The 15,258-nt window shown below is 45.1% G+C and overlaps 1 protein-coding gene across 1 annotated transcript in view; it reads right to left on the bottom strand.

The window, feature by feature from the left end:
• The window catches only part of LOC136885912 (calcium/calmodulin-dependent protein kinase kinase 1), an 890,523-nt gene extending 879,043 nt beyond the window's left edge, over positions 1-11,480 (bottom strand). The window contains exon 1 of the mRNA XM_067158603.2: positions 11,030-11,480. Within this exon, the coding sequence (XP_067014704.2) occupies positions 11,030-11,045 (16 nt within the window). The 5' untranslated portion in view covers positions 11,046-11,480. The remainder of the gene's footprint in view (positions 1-11,029) is intronic.
• Between the last annotated feature and the right edge of the window lie 3,778 nt (positions 11,481-15,258).

Here is a 15,258-nt window from a genome sequence, read left to right as displayed (position 1 = left end):
TTGGTATGCCAATACGGGAATTAATTACAATTCAGTAAAAAGGCGGTTTCATCCATGTTCTCATGATAAGCAGCTATTTTATAGCACCACCGCCAGGTGGTCTATCATTATGTCTCAACAAATTAATTATTCAAAAACTGAATCGATATCGACCTTCTAAATCACCGACGTTATGGCGAAGTAAAATTGAACGGGTCATCAGCCATTTCCGAGAGGAAATATTATACCACTACTGATGCTATTAAAAGATTACAACAATCACCAAAGAGTTTCGCTAACGTTTCATTGATTATAACGGTATATCTGTACGTCTCTCTGATCTCGCCAACGGTAAACTAATTGCATTCACCCCATCAGTCAATCAATCACCACTGATATGTATTTACGCAGTCGATCAGGTGGCAGATTCCCTATCTCTTGTTTACCTAGTCTTTTCTAATAATTGCAAAGAATTTAACAATTTACTTGAACATCTCCCCTGGCAAATTATTCCAATCCCTAACTCCTCTGCCTGTAGGCCTAAGCGCAAGTTGTCCCAGCCCAGGCTTTGTAACATTTTAGTAACGCTACTCGTCTGTCGGAATTCACCCAGAACAAATCGAGCCGCTTTAAAAAAAAAAATCCCAGTTTTTGAATCAAGTAATCCTGGTGAGGGTCCCATACATTGGAGCCATACTCTAGTTGGGGTCTTACCAGGGACGTATATGCCCTATCCTTTAAATCTTTACTACAACCACTAAATACCCTCATAACCATGTGGAGAGATCTGTACCCTTTATTTGCAATCCCATCTATGTGATCACCCCAATGAACAGCTTTCCTTATATTAACACCTAGGTACTTACATTGATCCCCATAAGGAACTTTCACCCCATCAACGCAGTAATTAAAACAGAGTACGTTTTCCTATTTGTGAAATTCACGACCTGACTTTTAACCCCGTTCATGTCCGGCTCCATGACTAAATGGTTAGCGTGCTGGCCTTTGGTCACAGGGGTCCCGGGTTCGATTCCTGGCAGGGTCGGGAACTTTAACCATCATTGGTTAATTTCGCTGGCACGGGGGCTGGTTGTATGTGTCGTATTCATCATCATTTCACCCCCATCACGACGCACAGGTCCCTACAGGCATCAAATAAAAAGACCTGCACCTGGCGAGCAGAACTTTTCCTCGGACACTCCCGGTAGTAAAAGCCATACGTCTTTTAATTTTTACCCCGTTCATCATCATCATCATCATCATCATCATAACAGTGCCAGCTGTCCATCTCACAACATTGTCTTTTTGCAGTTGGCAGTGAGATTGGAACACTTGGTCACGATTTGGGCTCCTGTCCATTTAATGACACAGTACGGAATTCACGACACCATCGTATAAGATCTATGTCTGCTGAAGCCCTAAGAGGAAAGTATTATACAGTCTACGAGGAAGTACATGGATTGTCTCAGGCTGGAACTTTTTTTTTTTTTTTTGCTTTACGTCGTACCGACACAGATAGGTTTTATGGCGACGACGGGACAGGAAAGGGCTAGGAGTGGGAAGGAATCGGCCGTGGCCTTAATTAAGGTACATCCCTAGCATTTGCCTGGTGTGAAAATGGGAAACCACGGGCTGCCGACAGTGGGGTTCGAACCTACTATCTCCCGAATACTGGATACTGGCCGCACTAAAGCGACTGCAGCTATCGAGCTCGGTTCAGGCTGGATCAAGCCGCCGGATTGACATGATAGCTATACCACCGGGCTCAAATAAAGGGTTCATAATACACCCCATAATTATAACTGAGGCATCATCCACTCAACCACATGATGTATACAAGAAGAAATACGATATAAACAGTTTTTAAAAAATAGGGGAACATGTTTTGTAACGTCTGGTATGTGAGCGTTAATTTGGTAGATGGGGTTCCAATGGTCGTAGAGCATACCTTGAGACCTTAGCTAGTCAGGGTATGTTAAATCGAAGTTACACTCCATCTGTATGCGTAGCCATGCATTAAACTGTCAGGTGACCCTTCAAATCAAAGTGAATGGCGGTGCGTCCGTGTGTCGTTGTGAGGTACACAGACTACTGCGGTCATTTGAGTACGTTGTACGTCAACCAGCACATCCCATGTGACATCTTAACGAGGTTCAAGTCGCAAGGGCCGTCACTTTGATCCAGGAAGGATGGACTTTTCGTCGTGTTGCTGTGGATCACAATGTCCCTACGTCAATTATTCACCGCTTGTGGAATCGCTACAATGAGACAGGCCAGTTCACAAGGAGGGTTGGACAAGGTCGTAGACGCATGACTACCCCACAGGATGACAAATATCCGACCATCTGTGCGTTGCGACGTCGTTCAGCAACTGCCAGAGAACTGCAGCAAGACCTCAGCAGGGTCACTGGAATCACGGCGTCTGACCATACAGTAAGGATCAGGTTAAGAGAAGTGTCCTTACGACCCAGACGTCTTGTTCGAGTGCCCCGTTCAACGCAGCAACATCGCGCAGCTCGCCCTCTGTTTGCTCGTACCCACGACAACTGGCAACTTCGCCAACGGAGACTTGTGTTGTTCACAGACGAGTCCAGATTTCCCCTGACACAGCGTGATGGACGTCAACGTGGTTGGAGACGCCGTGGTGAGCAGTTCATGCCAAATATTGTCCAGGAAGACGACCGATTCGGACAAAGTTCTGTGATGGTGTGGGGTAGCATCAGTATTGATGGCCGTACGGATCTTATCATACGTGGTAATCTTACCGCTGCGGGGTACCTCGAGCAGATACTGCTACAGCATGTGTTGGTTGCTGCATACAGTGTTGGCCCTGAATTCGTACTCATGCACGACAATGCCAGGGCTCATGTAACGCGCAACACCAGAGCTCTCTTGCGAGAATTGGACATTCAAGAGATCGAATGGCCAGCAGTGAGTCCCTACCTTAATCCCATCGAGTATGTGTGGGATAGGCTTGACAGAAGTGTTCGTGGGCGTCCTGTTCAACCGCAGATTCTCCAAGACCTCGAACAAGCTCTCATTGAAGAATGGGACCTGATACCGCAACGTGACCTCCGTCTACTTATACGGAGCATGCCTCGTAGGTGCCAAGCTGTGATAAATTCTCGTGGAGAACATGCACCACACTGAAGCACTCCAACTGTGATAAAACTCCACCCTGGAGGACTGTTATCACCCCTATTTGTAATTGTAATTGTAATATTCTGCAATCGCATATAATACGGCCGTAATACACCCGGAATACTTTTCTTTCTTTCAAATGGTATGGATTGTTTTATCCTAAATATTGTTGTTATTGTTGTTGTTGTTGTTGTTGTTGTTGTTGTTGTTGTTGTTGTTGTTGTTGTTGTTGTTGTTGTTGTTGTTGTTGTTGTTGTTGTTGTTGTTGTTGTTGTTGTTGTTGTTGTTGTTGTTGTTGTTGTTGTTGTTGTTGTTGTTGTTGTTGTTGTTGTTGTTGTTGTTGTTGTTGTTGTTGTTTGAGTCATCAGTCCATAGACTGGTTTGATGCAGCCCTCTATGCCACTCTATCCTGTGCTAACGTTTTCATTTCTACGTAACTATTCACTCCTACATCTGCTCTAATCTGCTTGTTATATCCATACCTTGGTGGGCCCCTACCGTTCTTACCGCCTACACTTCCTTCAGAAACCAACTGCACAATCCTGGGTGTCTTAAGATGTGTCCTATAATTCTCTCTCTTCTTCTCATCAAATTTAGCCGAATCGATCTCCTCTCACCAATTTGATTCAGTCTCTCTTCATTCATAATTCGTGGCGCTACACACTCCAGATGAAAGTCTTCAAAAACAACTTTCTAATTCCAATATCAATGTTCGAAGTGAGTAAATTCGTTTTCTTAACAAAGGCCTTCTTTGCTTGTGCCAGCCAGGATTTGATGTTTTCCTTACTTCTGCCATCGTTAGTTATTTTACTACCCGAGTAACAATATTCATCTACTTCCTTTAAGACCTCATTTCCTTATTTAATATTTCCTGCATCACCTGATTTCGTTCAGCTGCACACCATTACTTTTGTTTTGGCCTTATTTATATTCATCTTGTACTCCTTACCCAAGACTCTGTCCATACCATTCAGCGATTTCTCCAGATCTTCTGCAGTCTCAGATAAAATATCATCAACAATTTTCAGGGTTTTGATTTCCTCTCCTTGGATTTTGATTCCCTTCCCAAATTCCTCTTTGATTTCCTTTACTGCCTGTTCTATATAAACATTATCGACTGATACATATTTTATTAAGTAATTAGTAGGCTATAATCAACCTTTTATGTAGGCTTGTCTTTTTGGCAGCCTCCAAATGGGAGAATCAGAAATAAATGCACTTTATGTTCAATCCTAAATATTATTAAGTCATTAACTGACAGTTCGCAGGTAGGCAGCCGGTCAAGTGCTAAATTCACCTTCGACAGAGTTAAAGAATGAAGGTTTGATGTCAATACAAGATACTAACAAAGGAAAATCGGGCATCAGAAGTAAGCTAATCGGTGGAACTAGACAATTTATACATCACAGTGTGGTCAGGAAAAGAAGTCTGTTCATTTACACATGTTTCTTGCTTATTTTTTTTACACACTTGTGGAGTGCCGGATTACCGATTAGGCACTGCAAGGGGCCCCAAGACAGCAGGTCAAATTTAGACCCCATAACAGCGACTATGTGATCTGGAGATGAGTTAACGAACAAATTTGTGAGTAGTTTCTAAATTATAATGGCGAGCTGAGCTCCTTTAAAATAATGTTTGTCATGCGAATAACACTTATCTTTGATACAGAAGTTACCATAGTTGATGCATAAGAATGTCTCTAGTGACCACTGTCCGAATTTCCTTCGGTGTCGTACAACCTATTTTCTAAAACAAAATGCAATCAGTATTTTCAAATGTCAGGACAGTATTGAGGATTTATAGGAAACAAATTCTTCTGCTGAAAGGACATCTTTCAATTCAAACTACTTAAGGGTTATCATTGAACTTCAGTGTTACAAGAACGACTAAATTCTATTCCAATTATTTCTACTGAATATGACACCTTGCCCCCTCCTCTCCTCCAAAAAACCTTTCAATATATATATATATTTTTTTTTTTTTTTTTTGCTAGTGTCTTTACGTCGCACCGACACAGATAGGTCTTATGGCGCCGATGGGAAAGGAAAGTTCTAGGCGTTGGAAGGAAGCGGCCATGGCCTTAATTAAGGTACAGCCCCAGCATTTGCCTGGTGTGAAAATTGGAAACATCGGGCGAGTTGGCCGTGTGGTTAGGAGCGCGTGGCTGTGAGCTTGCATCCGGGAGATAGTGAGTTCGAATCCCACTGTCGGCAGCCCTGAAGATCGTTTTCCGTGATTTCCCATTTTCACACGACGCAAAGACCGCTTCCTTCCAACTCCTAGGCCTTTCCTATCCCATTGTCGCCATAAGACCTATCTGTGTCGGTACGACGTAAAGCCACTAGCAAAAAAATATGGGAAACCATGGAAAACCATCTTCAGGGCTGCCGACAGTGGGATTCGAAGCCACTATCTCCCGGATGCAAGCTCACAGCCGCGCGCTCCTAACCGCACGGCCAACTCGCCCGGTATCCTTTCAAAATAATCAGAATCATTTCATTACAAAAATGTCAAGAAAGAAAGAGAATGTTTAAAGTGACAGTTTACATTTAAGATGTTCTTTTCTGTTTTCTAGTGCCGTATTCTATTGCTTAAGTAGTGGTAATGATTATTGTCTTACGACGAATTACAACTAGGCAACCATCGTCTATTAGCACTAATCGGAGAGAAAAAATGGAAGGGATCCGAGAGTTCGAAAAATGAAGATATCGGCCTAAGAAAGACAAGGGCGACGAAGAACGTGAAAATGAAAGTATCCCTAGGCCTCCGTACGTAATAGCGTCGGGGTCGGAAAAGAGTCGGATACAATAGATGAAAGTGAGGAGCCTGGCACAAGGAAGTGGAAGCAATGCCAGGACTCAGTTAAGGGTCCCGTGGTCGCCAACTCACATTCCCACGTTAAGAGCCCCTAGGGCCTCTTTTAGTTGCCTTTTACGACAGGCAGAGGATACCGTGGATATCATTCTACCATCCCCACCCGCAGGGGGATATATTGCTTAACCATCTTAATATTTTGTAATACTGTCTTCCTCGTCCACCTCTGTGGTGCGGTGGTTAGAGTGATTAGTTGCCGCCTCCGGAGACCAACGTTCGATTCCCAGCTCTGCCATGACATTTGAAAAGTGGTACGAGGGCAGGAAAGGGGTCCACTCAGCCTCGGGAGGCCAACTGAGTGGAGCGGGGGGGGGGGGAGGGGGTTCATTTCCCTCCTTAGAATCCTCCAAGTGGTTTTCCGTGGCTCTCCTAATGCAAATGCTGGGATGGTACCTAACCTAATGCCACGGCCGCTTCCTTGCCCAGCCCTCACAAGGCCTCTGTTTAGCATAGCAGGTGAGGCCGCCTGGACTGGGTACTGGTCCTCCTACCCAGTTGTATCCCAGAGCAAATTTGTTACGATTCAGGATACTGCCCTTGAGGCGATAGAGTGGGATCCCTCGCCAAGTCCGAGAGAAAAGCCAAACCTGACGGGTAAACGGAATATGAAAGGAGAAGAAGAAGAAGAAAAAATTAAATACTGGGTAGGAGGTCTTTGTCAAGGGGACTCAACCGACTCTAGGCCCTTATACTGTTTAACCCGGCATTGCACTTCAGTATTTTATATGTGTTGAGTTATTTATTTCTTCAACCGTGTTGTTGTTTTCTGCGCACTTCGTACAGTTTACAGACGTTTCGATTACATTGCGTTTTCATTGTCAAGGCAACTGACATACCTGCAGTACACCCGTAATAGAGGAAGACATTTTAAAATCGGGACGAAAGAACATATTAGATCATTGAAATTAATAAAGTCCACACAACCGCAATTTGTCAAATATCTTATTTAGAAAAAACAGTCATTTCTTCAATCCGGATCAGCACCTCAAAATTCTTTATATCGAAATAAAGGGGAGCATCCGTGGCTCAGGCTGCAGCGTGCCGGTTCAGTGGTTCAAATCTCGGTCACTCCATGTGAGATTTGTGCTAGACAAAGCGGAGGCGGGACAGGTTTTTCTCCGGGTACTCCGGTTTTCCCCGTCATCATTCATTCCCGCAACACTCTCAACTATCATTTCATTTCATCTCTTAGTCGCTAATCATTGCCCCAGAGGAGAGCGACAGGCTTCGGCAACCGGCACAAATCCTACCCTCGCTGCTAGATGGGGGCTTCATTCATTCCATTACTGACCCGGTCTAATGTCTGGGAACAGGCTGTGGATTTTCATTTGATGTAAACTAAGGATGGCTTTGAATAAAGTTTTTGTTTTGTATTTTTTACAATTTTGCTTTGCATCGTACCGACACAGCTTATGGCGACGATGGGATAGGAAAGGGCTAGGAGTGGGAAGGAAGAGGCCGTCACCTTAATTAAGGTAGAGCCCTAGCATTGGTCTGGTGTGAAAATGGGAATCCACGGAAAAACTATCCTCAGGACTGCCGACAGTGGGGTTCGAGCCCACTATCTTCCGAATGCAAACTGACAGCTGCTTGACTCAAACTACGCAACCACTCGCTCGGTAATTTACAGACCGATGACTGAAACAACATTATTATTATTATTATTATTATTATTATTATTATTATTATAAATTAAGGCAGCCTCCGTGGCTCAGGCGGCAGCGCGCCGGCCTCTCACCGCTGGGTTTCGTGGTTCAAATTCCGGTCACTCCATGTGAGATTTGTGCTGGACAAAGCGGAGGCAAGACAGGTTTTCCTCCGGGTACTCCGGTTTTCCTTATAATTCATTCCAGCAACACTCTCCAATATCATTTCATTTCATCTGTCATTCATCAGTCATTGTCCCAGAGGAGTGTGAGAGGCTTCGGCAGCCGGCACAATTCATATCCTCGCTGCTAGATGGCGGCTTCACTCATTCCATTCCTAACCCGGTCGAATGACTAGAAACAGGCTGTGGATTTTCATTTATAGATTAAGGTTTTCTCGTCCGCCTCTGTGGTGTAGTCGTTAGCATGATTAGCTGCCATCCCCGGAGGCCCGGGTTCGATTCCCGGCTCTGCCACGAAATTTGAAAAGTGGTACGAGGGCTGGAACGGGGTCCCCTCAGCCTCGGAAGGTCATCTGAGTAGAGGTGGTTCGATTCCCACCTCAGCCATCCTGGAAGTGGTTTTCCGTGGTTTCCCACTTCTCCTCCAGGCAAATGCCGGGATGGTACCTAACTTAAGGCCACGGCCGCTTCCTTCCCTCTTCCTTGTCTATCCCTTCCAATCTTCCCATCCCCTCGCAAGGCCCCTGTTCAGCATAGCAGGTGAGGCCGCCTGGGCGAGGTACTGGTCATCCTCCCCAGTTGAATCTCCGACCCAGAGTCTGAAACTCCAGGACACTGCCCTTGAGGCGGTAGAGGTGGGGTCCCTCGCTGAGCCCGAGGGAAAAAGTCGACCCTGGAGGGTAAACAGATTAAGAAGAAGAAGAAGAAGAAGAATGTTTTCTCAAAACACGAAAAATAAAGATAACTTGTCTTGCTTCAAGAGGAACAAGTCCTGAAATATATCAAGCCGAAGGAAGTTCAATTAGAGTAACGTTCAATCAATCCCGAAATGTTTAAAAAAACATATTCCACCAAATCTACGTTCTCGATGTCTAATTGCAGAAGTCATTATCAAAAAAGAATTTTGATTTCGAATATTATGTCTCATGATTTTTGAGGAATTGGTAATAAACAAGTCTTTCACAAACCCTTCTAGTCACAAAATAAACAAAAGGAAAATCCGCGGTTAAACCCATATTGGCTTTACGTCGCACCGGCACAGATAGATCTTATGGCGACGATGGAATAGTAAAGGAGTAGGAATGTGACGGAAGCGACCGTGGCCTTAATTATGGTACAGCACCAACATGAAAGTCGTAAACCAGGGTCTTTAAGGCTGCCGACAGTGGGATTCTAACCCACTTACTGATGATGATGCTTGTTGTTTAAAGGGGCCTAACATCGAGGTCATCGGCCCCTAATGGTACGAAATGAAATATCAAAAAGTTCAAATTCATCCACTGACCAAAATAAAATAAAAAATGTCATGAAGAATGAATAGATGGACATGAACCCAACCAAAAACAAAAAACAAACAAACAAAAAACAGTGGATCAGACTCAAAAAGAAGGTAGTTAATTAGAGTATTGCTGACCAAGGGACCACTTATAAAACATAATGATGCTTGATGTCTGAAGGGGTACTAAATCCACGTTTAAGGCCCCACAGAATGGTACATGTCGCGAGTAAAGTAGAACCATGGTATTTGTCATTTTGGGGTACTAATCAAAATATCGAAGACTCACGGTGTTCCACACAAGATGGTACTACTCAAAAGTATTGCAATTCGTACAGGGAACGTAGACCTATGGTGTTTCTCACACAATGGCGCCACTCATAGCCAACGCAAACCGGTAAGGTTCCTCACCTAGGTGTACTAGTCACGGGCGCCGGTATTCCCGTGGTGTTCCTCACATAGTGGGTACCAAACACAGGCAACGCTGACCCACGGTGCCGCTTATATAGCGGTACAACTCACAGGCTACGCCCAGACCCGTGGTGTTCCTCACATGGGTACGACGCACGGGTACTGGAAACCACCAGGCCAGGCTTTTTACTGCAACTAATCACAAACCTATTTCGTACCTAATTTAGTGGTACTACTCGCAAGTACAGGCAACTCATGGTGTTCCCCGCATGATGGTACGAATCAAAAGTAGTTTCATGGTCCTAATTCAATCATCCCTTGGTCGCCCCTTTTAGTCGCCTCTTACGACAGGCAGGGGATACTGCGGGTATATTCTACATGTGCGTCCCCCACCCGTAGGGGGTAGTGTGTTTGGTCCGCGAGAGGTATTTTATTTCCCTCAAGTCCGCCGGCAAGCCGGTTAGGACCCCTGTATCCGCCACCTGGAATGCGCCACGTGGGAGTATCACCTCCCCCCCTGCTACGCCAGCGTAGTAGGTTCGTGGAACCTACTTACTCCCGAATGCAAGCTGACAGCTATGTGATGTAAACCGATCAGTCACTTGGTCGGTATGCATGATTTTAAAGTGTCTTTCTTTCGTCGCGGTTCAATTTTAACTTGTTTTCACTCAAAATAAATAAATACATAAAACAAAGAGATGATTACCGCCATCGAGGTGTGCTTGTAAATCACAACATCATCAAAGTTTTGAGAAAGTTCAAATCTCATCAGCTTATTTGCGTGGCTGTGCAAGCACATAATAAGCAGGGTTTTTGGAAGAAAGGGAAATAAAGAATTAAAAGGCGAACGCTCAACCTTTAAAGAAACTTAGAGAACAAAAAAGTAAAAAATATATTTTACCATGACCCTGGTGATCTGTGTGTGTCACCCACCTCCTGGGAGATGGATGGTGCGTGGGGTACCGATACCGGTGCGTTCCTGGCGCTCCTCTGTCGGTCATGTATGTAGTTTTGTTTAATTTATGTTTTATATATAATATGTTTAAACGTATAAAGAGTGTGATTACAGTATGATGTTATATTTTGCGCGTGTGTATGCTTATGTGTGATGTAATTTTTACTATGGCCTTGAAGAAAGAGCGGCATGGGTCCAAGGCCGGGTGTGTATTCTCCCTCCATTCAACCTACGACACTGTATTTACATACAGCTTGGGTCTCATGTTTTCATTCGCACCTGAATTCATGCTGATCCATAAAGGTCGCGGCCGGCATTTCACTGGCAGATTGTTAAATCTAATTGGAGTGGTAAAAGGTGAGTGACTGACGGCTATTTTCTCCACACCTGTTCCCAATCTACGATCATTTATATAAATGCTAGGTAACACATTACAATTATAACCTCTGTGCGAGGATTATAGGTTATTCATTCAACTATTGATTGGTTAGTAAAATAGATTTAATATTAACCAGTGATATTCGTAAATAAATTACTTCATGCAGAAATTAATTATGACACTCACTTTCTATAGTTGCCATGGTGTCTCGTCTTCCTTTTTCAGCTTCAGCAGTTGTAGACGTTTCAAAAAAAAACACTATTTCAACTTTTAAAAATACACAACAAGAACTTGGTTCAAGAAACACAAATTAACAACTTTTACATCAAACTCGAGCAGTCTTTATAGCCTGGCACACGGAATGCAGCAATTACAATAAATTGATCACGGATCTTTATGGAGATCACTTTTAAAAACAAAAACACTAGAACGACACAAACCGAAAGAAGGAGAAAAAAATCCGCAACAAACGATCGCAAGAAAACACTGCTTTGCAAAACAAATGGCTCTGTTTTATTGACAGCAAATGTTATGCAGTGCTCCACACGATGTTTCTTTGCTTTCGCGCGCGTACTTCCACGCCGCGTGTTAAAGAAGTTCCCTAAAGCGGCTTCAGACGGCCGTGCTTGCCAACAGCCTGCTGGCTTACAACTGCTGTTGCTGGCGGGCCTTGACAGCGCTAGTGGGCCGGCAGCGTGTAGGTGGCTTTGACAGGCGTAGAGGGGAGGGAAAACACGAATGGTTCTTGGAGAGAAACAACACAAGCGCAACCCGGCGGTCATATCACGAACTTTTTATCCACACTCGTATGGAAAAAGGAAGAAAACAAAAGCATTCAAACTGGAGCAGCCTGTATTAATCATAATAAATCAATCGTGTTCTAAACCATATTTCAACACTGCTGTATGGGGACACATTAATAACAGGTTTAAAATTTCAACTAGATGCCCTAATTTGGACAGGAAGCGTGCGAAGATACTTTTTATGTTACAATTATTGTGGTCACCTTTCATTTTGTTTCCTCAGGTCAACTGCCGCTTCAGAGCATACTAGCCCGACTGTCTCTCGAATTTTAAAGTACAAAACAACAGATGGTATTGGAGATGATAATTATTGTTTTATACACGTTGATATAGCGACTAGCCGAGGCTTGCTCGGTTTACTCGGACGAACGTGGGTTCGATTCCCCACCAGGAAGTCGAAAAATTTAAGAAACGAGATTTCCAGTTTTGGAGGGGTGCCTGACCCCTAAGCTTAGCTCCGTCTACACCATATCCCCTGTGGGTGGGGGCGGTAGAATAACACCCTCGGTTTCTCTGCCTGTCGTAAGAGGCGACTAAAAGGGCCTCCAGGGGCTCTCAACTTCGGGAGCGTGGGTTGGCGACCACGGGGCCTACAGCTGAGTCCTGGCATTGCTACCACTTACTTGTACCAGGCTCCTCACTTTCATCTATCATATCCGACCTCCCGACGCTATTAGGGCATTCGAGGCCTAGGGTGTTTTTCATGTTCACGGCCTTCTCTGAGTAGTGTTATATAGATAATGGTTGCCTAGTTGTACTTCCTCTTAAAACAATAATCACTACTACCAGCTCTACCACCACCACCACCAACACCTACACCACAAGTGAGTACCAATTTAATTCCTGGGGGAGGGGGCGTCGATGGATGCAGAGTGGGTTTCGGCCCTTGGGTTTCGTCCCTTAAGAGGTCACGGCTTGCCCGTGCTCCAACAGCTCTGTACCTTGACCGGCCAACCGAGCAGAGGAAAGTTGGTGACGGCTTTACTGTGGCTCTACGCCTCTGCATTCGGGAGACGGGCCTGGGGCACAGTGCCGGACTTCACTCTTGGCCCCACCCGTCGGCTGTCCTGAGAATGGTTTTGCGTGGTTTTCCATTCTCCTGCACTAAGGCGAATGCCGGGACAGTTCGTAGTATAGGCTACGGCCGTCCACCCCCTCGCCTTCTCCGCACATCTCCCTCACCGTAACAAATCTCCCGGCCTGAGAGACGGCGTCACCGTCTAAGAGGCCCGCCTCCCCCTTCAGGGGAGGAATGAAAACGTTTAGTAGTTAGTAGTAGTATTCCTGGGGGTAAAGGCGGCCTGAGATTGAGGTAACCACAGAGGACACGAAAACCGTACGCCAGATAAAAAATGGACCGTACAGGGGAATAACTTAATGTAATCGCTTTATACTTTATACCTACGACAACTTTCACTCTACACTTTTTTGTCCACATTTTTACTTTTAAAATGGGTGATTAATAATTATGTCCGGCTCTGTGGTGTAGTGGTTAGTGTGGTTAACTGCCACCCTCGGAGGGTCGGGTTCGATTCTCGGCTCTGCCACGAAACTTGAAAAGTGGTACGACGTCGGGAATTGGGTCTACTCAGCCTTGGGAGATCAACTGAGTAGATGAGGGTTCAATTTCCACCTCAGCCATCCTTGAAGTGGTTTTCCCTGATTTCCTACTTTTTCTCGAGGCAAATGCCGGGATAGTACCTAACTTAAGGACACAGCCTCTTGCTTCCCTTTTCCTTAACTAACCCTTCCAATTTTCCCATCCCGCACAAGATCGCTGTTCAACATAGCAGGTGAGGCCACCTGAGCGAGTTACTGGTCCTCCTCCCCCGTCTCAACACTGACCAAATATCTCACACTCCAAGACACTGCCCTTGAGGCGGTAGAGGTAGGATCTCTTGCTAAGTCCGAGGGAAAGCCAACCCTGGACAGTAAACTGATTGAATAATAATAATAATAATAATAATAATAATAATAATAATAATAATAATAATATAGCTGCCACCCCCGGAGGTCCGGGTTCGATTCCCGGCTCTGCCACGAAATTTGAAAAGTGGTACGAGGGCTGGAACGGGGTCCACTCAGCCTCGTGAGGTCAACTGAGTAGAGGTGGGTTCGATTCCCACCTCAGCCATCCTGGAAGTGGTTTTCCGTGGTTTCCCACTTCTCCTCCAGGCGAATGCCGGGATGGTACCTAACTTAAGGCCACAGCCGCTTCCTTCCCTCCTCCTTGTCTATCCCTTCCAATCTTCCCATCCCTCCACAAGGCCCCTGTTCAGCTTAGCAGCTGAGGCCGCCTGGGCGAGGTACTGGTCATTCTCCCCAGTTGTATCCCCCGACCAAGAGTCTGAAGCTCCAGGACACTGCCCTTGAGGCGGTAGAGGTGGGATCCCTCGCTGAGTCCGAGGGAAAAGCCGAACCTGGAGGGTAAACAGATGATGATGATGATAATAATAATAATAATAATAATAATAATAATAATAATAATAATAATCAGACCGGCATACCTTTACGCTGCAGAAACACTAGCAAAAACGGAAGTGTCGGTTGAGACAAAGGAAAGGAAGTTTGCCACAAAGATATTGTGTCCTAAGAAAGTGCCCGACAGTTTTGTCTTCCGCTGATGTTAAACAAAGAACAGTATGCGAGAGTCAAAAAATCACCACTGTTATGAAGAAACTAAAGTTAACCTTTTATGATCACCTGAAGAGAATGAACTCGGGGAGTCCGGTTCCATGACTACATGGTTAGCGTGCTGGCCTTTGGTCACAGGGGTCTCGTGTTCGATTCCCGGTAGGGTCGGGAATTTTAACCATCATTGGTTAATTTCGCTGGCACGGAGGCTGGGTGTAGGTGTCGTCTCCATCATCATTCCATCCTCCTCACGACGCGCAGGTCGCCAACGGGTGTCAAATCTAAAGACCTACACCGGCATCTGGCGAGCCGAACATGTCCTCGGACACTCCCGGCACTGAAAGACATACGCTATTTTATTTTCCAAATTAAAACACACCACCGGTTAGCGGGAAGAGATACGATGGTGTCTACAGAGATTGAACATCGCAGATGACATCATAAATAACAGGGTGGTCTTCCGGCGACAGATCACTTCTGACAGTAGCGGCGATTGGGAATTAGAAGTGGGAGGGGGGGGGGGCAAAAATATACCCGGGTTTGTGGATATAGGGGGGGGGGATATATACATCAAAATTGAAACAAAGAAGTAAAGCAACAAAATGGTAAGTATTTTTAATGTTCTCTGAGCGAAATTCGACAGAAAGGTAAAGGTTAACAGTTTTACCAACTTAAGTGCGGTAATAGTATTTTTTTGAAATTGTTATTACATAATATATATTCATTTTCAATGCGACTCGTTGGCTGAATTGTCAGCGTACTGTCCTTCGGTTCAGAGGGTCCCGGGTTCGATTCCCGGCCGGGTCGGGGATTTTATTCGCATCTGATTAATTCTTCTGGCCCGGGGACTGGATGTTTGTGTTTGTCCCAACACATTCGTCCCCATATTCAGACAACACACACCACACTACCAACCACCACCGAAACACGCAATAGTGATTACATATAGCGTTGGCGTCAGGCGGTAAAACAGGGATA

Source organism: Anabrus simplex, chromosome X (genome assembly GCF_040414725.1).
Source record: "Anabrus simplex isolate iqAnaSimp1 chromosome X, ASM4041472v1, whole genome shotgun sequence".
NCBI classification, from domain to species: Eukaryota; Metazoa; Arthropoda; class Insecta; order Orthoptera; family Tettigoniidae; genus Anabrus; species Anabrus simplex.
This window is presented reverse-complemented; position numbering and strand designations above follow the sequence as displayed.